The 7,260-nt window shown below is 43.5% G+C and overlaps 1 protein-coding gene across 1 annotated transcript; it reads right to left on the reverse strand.

Moving 5' to 3' along the window:
- Positions 1-5,514: 5,514 nt before the first annotated feature.
- Positions 5,515-6,955, reverse strand: rxfp3 (relaxin family peptide receptor 3). The gene has a single exon (XM_033032704.1). The coding sequence runs from the start codon at positions 6,919-6,921 to the stop codon at positions 5,650-5,652; it is 1,272 nt and encodes a 423-aa protein (XP_032888595.1). The 5' UTR covers positions 6,922-6,955; the 3' UTR covers positions 5,515-5,649.
- Between the last annotated feature and the right edge of the window lie 305 nt (positions 6,956-7,260).

A 7,260-nucleotide genomic window follows, 5' to 3' on the forward strand; every position in this document is an offset into this window, starting at 1 on the left:
TCAATAGCAATAATGTAATTCCTCAAATTAGCTGACCAAAACTGCACTGTAAGGCGCTGTAAGGCAGCAACTCTACCGCTGTGCCACTGAGCCACCTCAATGATCCCAGTGTCTCCCTAGAACATAGAGCAATACAAGTGACAAGTAGAATAGTACAACAGTGGCAGAGAAGTCCTTAGATCTCTCTAGTTAGAACACAGAACGGTACAGAAAAAATTGCTGCATGAACACAGTGGGTCAGGCAACATCCGTGGAGGAAAATAGTCAAATTATGTATCAGTTAGTCAAATTATTATATAATCAATAGTCAAAGGATATATAATGGTGCATGCTGTGTTTTTACAGGTATTATTTCTTGGTTTGGTTTATGATAGTAACAGACACTTCTGGTGCAGTTCATTTAGAAACATAGAAACATAGAAACATAGAAAATAGGTGCAGGAGTAGGCCATTCGGCCCTTCGAGCCTGCACCGCCATTCAATATGATCATGGCTGATCATCCAACTCAGTATCCTGTACCTGCCTTCTCTCCATACCCCCTGATCCCTTTAGCCACAAGGGCCACATCTAACTCCCTCTTAAATATAGCCAATGAACTGGCCTCAACTACCTTCTGTGGCATTGAATTCCAGAGATTCACCACTCTCTGTGTGAAAAATGTTTTTCTCATCTCGGTCCTAAAAGATTTCCCCCTTATCCTTAAACTGTGACCACTTGTTCTGGACTTCCCCAACATCGGGAACAATCTTCCTGCATCTAGCCTGTCCAACCCCTTAAGAATTTTGTAAGTTTCTATAAGATCCCCCCTCAATCTTCTAAATTCTAGTGAGTACAAGCCAAGCCTATCCAGTCTTTCATCATATGAAAGTCCTGACATCCCAGGAATCAGTCTGGTGAGCCTTCTCTGCACTCCCTCTATGGCAAGAATGTCTTTCCTCAGATTAGGAGACCAAAGCTGTACGTAATACTCCAGGTGTGGTCTCACCAAGGCCCTGTACAACCGCAGTAGAACCTCCCTGCTCCTATACTCAAATCCTTTTGCTATGAATGCTAACATACCATTCGCTTTCTTCACTGCCTGCTGCACCTGCATGCCTACTTTCAATGACTGGTGCACCATGACACCCAGGTCTCGTTGCATCTCCCCTTTTCCTAATCCGCCACCATTCAGATAATTTCAAGTTAACCACCTGGCCACCTAGCATTCACACTACCCTAAAATATCTCATCCTATATTACTCTCCATTGGCATCAACAAAGTAAAATTGGATGGACTGGAAATCTGAGCCCATCATTGTCCTGATAGAGATAGTAAAGATGATACAATGCATGTTAAAGCATTTATTTTTTCAATAAAATGAGTCTTTTCTTACCTCTTGAAGCAACTGCTGCTTACCAGACCGATAGGTAAATCAAGCAACTCCATAATATTGAAGGACAAATGTATAAACATAATATCCATCACATAGAGCATAGAACAGTATAGCACAAGAACAAGAACTGCACACAACCTCTATCCATCTATTCCCTACATATCCATATAACTATCTAAAAAACTCTTAAATGTCCCTAACGTACCTGCACCAACTACCACAACCCCTGGCAGCACATTCCAGGGACTCACCATCCTCTGTGTAAATATCTTGCTCTACACATCTCCCATTAAACTTTGCCCCTCTCACCTTATGAACAAGCTATGCCCTCTGATATTTGATGTTTCCATCCTGGCAAAAAGGTTCTGACTGTCTATCTTATCTATGCATCTCATCATTTTACATACTTCTATCAGCTCGCCCCACCACCTCCAGCATTCCAGAGAAAACAATCCAAATGCTGTATGTCCAACCCTGTAGTTAATACCCCTAAAACAGGCAGCATTGTGGTAAACCTCCTCTGCACTCTTTCCAAACCCTCTACGTCCTTCCTGTAATGGGGCAAGCAGAACTGCACATAATACTTCAATTTCGGCCTAAATAAAATCCTATAAAAATGCATCATGACTTCTTGACTTTAATACTCAATACCCCAACTTATGAAAGAAAGCAAGCATACGATATACCGTATTTACCACGTTATCTAGTTGTGTTGCCACTTTCAGGGTGTTACAGTATGCCCTTGGAGCTCAAGATCGCTCTGTACATTAATGCTATTAATGGTCATGCCATTAATTATATATTTTCCCTTTACATGTGATCTCCCAAAATGCAAAACTTGCTTGGATTAAACTCCATCTGCCATTTTATCACCAATTTCTCTCGCTGATTTATATCCCACTCAATGCTTTGACAGTTCCCTTCACAGTCCACAACCTCAACAATCTTGGTGTCATCAAATGAATCAAGATCAAGATCAATGGTCTGCATTGTGATATATTCCATGTCATTTCCAATGAATGGAAGTATTATCACTTCCCTTTGATAATCAGCGTGCTCATTAACTCTACCATCATGAAGATCCATAACTTCAACTAGGTTGGCCATAACATTCTGTTTTTTTAGAACAAGTCATCGGTTTTGTATTGAGTGACTCCCTACCCCTCCAAGTCTTATGCATCATCTACAAGGTCTAGTCAGTATCACTCACTTGCCTGGATGAGTGTTGTTCAACAACTACTATGGAACCCTTCAAATTCAGGACATAGCAACATTGTTAATTGGCTCACCTTCCACAACCATAATGTTCAATTCCTTGACATTGGTGCACTGTAACTACAATGTGCACATTATACAAGATGCTCTGATCAACTGGGTTGGATTCCTTTGTCAGCAGCTCACCAAGCCACATCCTGCATAAGTGAAGGACAAATATGACATGCAGCTAGGAACGGCATCACCAAGTTCCTTTTCGAGATATCTCCAATTTGCCTTAAAAATAAAACACATTTTCTTCTGTGGGGGTAGGTTGTAATTCAATTTCTGAAACTTCCTAACTGTACACTTTGGGTTGCATTGACTGAAGAAATTACTCATTTAACATCCCATCAATGCCATTCAGGGATTGGACATAGAAACATAGAAAATAGGTGCAGGAGTAGGCCATTCAGTCCTTCGAGCCTGCACTGCCATTCAATATGATCATGGCTGATCATCCAACTCAGTATCCTGTACCCGCCTTCTCTCCATACCCCCTGATACCTTTAGCCACAAGGTCCACATCTAACTCCCTCTTAAATATAGCCAATGAACTGGCCTCAACTACTTTCTGTTGCAGAGAATTCCAGAGATTCACCACTGTGTGAAAAATGTTTTTTTCATCTCGGTCCTAAAAGATTTCCCCCTTATCCTTAAACTGCGACCCCTTGTTCTGGACTTCCCCAACATCGGAAACAATCTTCCTGCATCTAGCCTGTCCAACCCCTTAAGAATTTTGTAAATTTCTATAAGATCCCCCCTCAATCTTCTAAATTCTAGCGAGTACAAGCCGAGTCTATCCAGTCTTTCTTCATGTTAAAGTCCTGACATCCCAGTCTGGTGGGATCAGTCTGGTGAACCTTCTCTATGGCAAGAATGTATTTTCTCAGATTAGGAGACCAAAACTGTATGCAATACTCCAGGTGTGGTCTCACCAAGACCCTGTACAACTGCAGTAGAACCTCCCTGCTCCTATACTCAAATCCTTTTGCTATGAATGCTAACATACCAGTCACTTTCTTCACAGCCTGCTGCACCTGCATGCCTACTTTCAATGACTGGTGTACCATGACACCCAGGTCTCGTTGCATCTCCCCTTTTCCTAATCGGCCACCATTCAGATATACTCCTGTTTTTGCCACCAAAGTGGATAACCTCACATTTATCCACATTATACTGCATCTGCCATGCATTTGCCCACTCACCCAGCCTATCCAAGTCACCTTGCAGCCTCCTAGCATCCTCCTCTGACATTAAAGGCTGACTAGAGAAGGCAGGAGAATGGGGTTAGGATGGAGAGATAGATCAGCCATGATTGAATGGCAGAGTAGACTTGATGGGCCGAATGGCCTAATTCTTCTCCTATCGCCTATGGCCTTTTGTACCACATACACAAATCCTGCAAAAGAAGAGAAAATAAATAGCTTCTCAATAAATTGTTTGATTCTGTGATTTTGAATTGAATGCTAATTTATGACTCCAATTGCATAAGGTGTATGAAGACCAAACTGTGTCAGAATATAACCTGGAGCAGTTTCTGTTACTACATAAGGAAATCTGAAATGATTTTGCATCAATGCGAAAAAGTAATAAAACGTTAAATTATTCAAGCCTTTTAACTTATCGGGTTTCCATATAGAACATTATAGTGTGTTCAATATAATTTACTTATAACTTATTTTTTTAAATAAATGAGTGCCCACAATGGTGATAGAAAAACAGCCGCAGTCCAGTAATAATACTCTGAAACTTTAGTTGTTAGGTCAGCAGTGACATGCAAAGTGTGTTCTTGTAATATAATACAAAACGTATTCATATGTTCGGGAATCTTAGAAATAGCAAAGTAAATAAAATAATGAATAAAATAGATTAAACGAGTAAAAAAGCAGTATCGAAGCATGGTTAGCGAAGTCGAATTCTATCCAATATATTAGCCATGAAAAAAAGTTTTTTTATGTTATAATAACGTAATTTAAAATATCGCTTGCATTATCGCGGATAAATGAAACTTCGGATCAAAACTACACCACAGTGTCAGAAACGCTATAATTTAGGGAGATTTAGACGCGTATGCTCGCAATAAAGGAAATAAAGGTTATTGCAATAAATGCAGTTGACATGGATCTTGGAGAGACACAAAGTACTCGAGTAACTCAGCGAGTCAGGCAGCATCGCTGGAGAAAATAATGGGTGGCGTTTCGGATTGGGACCTTTCTTCCTTGAGGGTTTGGGAATGGAGAGGGCGAAAGGGAAAGCACGCCAATGATAGACCGCACACACAAGGAACAGCAGGTGCTGGAATCTCATGCAAAACACAGAGCTGGAGGAACGCAGGGGTCAGTCAGCATCTGTGGAGGTAATGGACACGAGGCATTTCAGGTCGGGACATTTCTTCTGTTTTTCAGTTCCCAACCCCGAAACGTCGTCTGTCCTTTACCTCCCCAGATGCCGACTGACCCGCTGAGTTCCTCCAGCACCATATGGTTTGCTCAAGATTCCAGCATCTGCAGTCTCTTGTATCTCCTTCTAAACCAATAGCGGTAAGACATTAGTTTTTGACGTTGCATTGTAAAAGACCTATTGCTGGATCCAATCTCTGATCGGATTTTACAATAATGTGAGTATGAATACAGGCACGGCTCGATGCCGGCTTTTGCTGCTTGTTGGGTCGCTGTCCAAATAACTTCGCGGGTGGACGAAACGAGCGGACAGACAGCACTTTGGGAAGGGGCGCCTTTTCACTAAAGTAACGTTTACGTTGGCATTGAAACGGTTGCGGTGTGACCACGCTCGGGGGGACCTGCTTTTCAGTAATATGTGGACTCGCGTTGGCTCCACGATACCAACCAAAGATCTTATAGCTCCTCTATAATCTTTGATAACAACTGGCGGGTTTGCGTGATATCATGTAAATGAGACGGAGACAGGCGGAATGATCAAATTACAATCAGTTTCGAAACGCAAATAAAAAAAGGTTATTTTGGAAAACAGAGCAATGTAACCGTGTCAGCAAGATTTCTAATACCGGCGCTCCGTAGAGCTAGCTGGTAAAATGTCATACTGGCTATTGTGCATTACAACCCCTGGCGGGTAGTACGAAACCTCCGGTGGCACGGAGTTTATCGGAATTATGACATGTCTATGATCTTGCTCTGGTTTGGCGCTGGCCGCGAAAGGACGCATATTGATAGTGGTCGGAGAGGTCACCCTCCAGAACATATTCTTCAGCGCCTTCCTAAACTCCCTCCTCATCAGACAGTACAGAACAGGGTTCAAGCAGCTGTTGGTGTGAGCCAGGCAGATGGTGATGGGGAAGACGTAGGAATGCGTGTTGTAGTATTCGTCGCTGAAATTAAGGACGTTCAACTTGATCAGGACGCCCCAGAATGTCAAGGCTTGGTTAGGAAGCCAGCAGAGGAAAAAGGAGAGCACGACTATCATGACCGACTTGGTCACTTTCGACCTCTTAGTGCTGGAGCTGCCGATATTCCTCTTGGTCACGTAACGTAGAAGGAGCAGGTAGCACACTGTGATAACAATAAGTGGGACTACGAACCCCAGCAAGATCTTTTGGATGTGGTAGACGCCAAGCCAGAACTGTGTGGAGCCGTTGTGGTCTGGAAACTTAAGCAGGCAGAACTCTTCGTTAAAGAGCGTCTTGGTTGTGGAAAACACGGCTTGGGGCGTGATAGCTAAGATTGCCGAAATCCAGATCAGGATACTGATCCATTTTGCGGAGCATCCGTTAAATCGCCGCCTGGGCTTCAGCGCCGACGCCACCGACCAGTACCTCGCGATGCTCATGGCTGTCAAGAAGAAAACACTGGCGTACATGTTCATTGTGGTGACCGAGGTGACAATCTTACACATCATCTTTCCAAAGGGCCAGCTGAAGTCCAGGGCAGTGTCCACTGCCCAGAATGGAAGGGTCAGGACGAACTGGAAATCCGTCACTGCCAAGCTGGTCACGAACAGGTTGATGGAGGACTTCTTCCATTCCTGTCTGCTCTTCATCAGGTACAACACCAGCATGTTGCCCACCAGCCCCAAGGCGCACACCATGGAGTAAACAATGGAGATGGTGATCCGCATGGCGGGGGAACCACTCCCAATGATGCCTTGTTCGTCCACATCAAAATACTTCAGCAACTCGTGGAGAGACTGGTTGTTCTTGTCGAGCAACAAAAGTTTCTCAAGGAAGTAATTGGGAAGAATCTCTTTTCTATCCCTGTCTATCATTGCCTCGTCCAGAGAAGCCGACTGGTTTCTTGAGATGAAGTTGGTATCCATCCCATTTCTACTTCACCTGGCTTTCCTCGAGACGGTCTCCAATCGGGAAGTAGACAACGTGCTAACATGGGTCAACCTTATATCTCACACTCAGCGCTCCGTCAAATTACGTCAGCGAGTAGGATGCTTGGCTCCGCGCATGCCTCCACCGCTTTTTAATCTCTGAGACTGTTAGGAGTCTTCTCTCCTCGGGGGTTGCACTGCATTGTGTGGATACAAATGACCGGATCAATTCCCCGCAAAACTCAGACATCCTTTCGAAAGACATCGCGCCGCCGGTTTTACTTCCCAATCAATGATATACAGTGTGTTCAGTGCAGGGAGTTGGAGCCAGTCATA

The sequence above is a fragment of the Amblyraja radiata genome, chromosome 1, assembly GCF_010909765.2.
Source record: "Amblyraja radiata isolate CabotCenter1 chromosome 1, sAmbRad1.1.pri, whole genome shotgun sequence".
NCBI lineage: Eukaryota > Metazoa > Chordata > Chondrichthyes > Rajiformes > Rajidae > Amblyraja > Amblyraja radiata.

Bases quoted from the DNA above. Each gene is read 5' to 3' on its own strand.
- rxfp3 (XM_033032704.1), bottom strand. From the start codon at position 6,921: ATGGATACCAACTTCATCTCAAGAAACCAGTCGGCTTCTCTGGACGAG.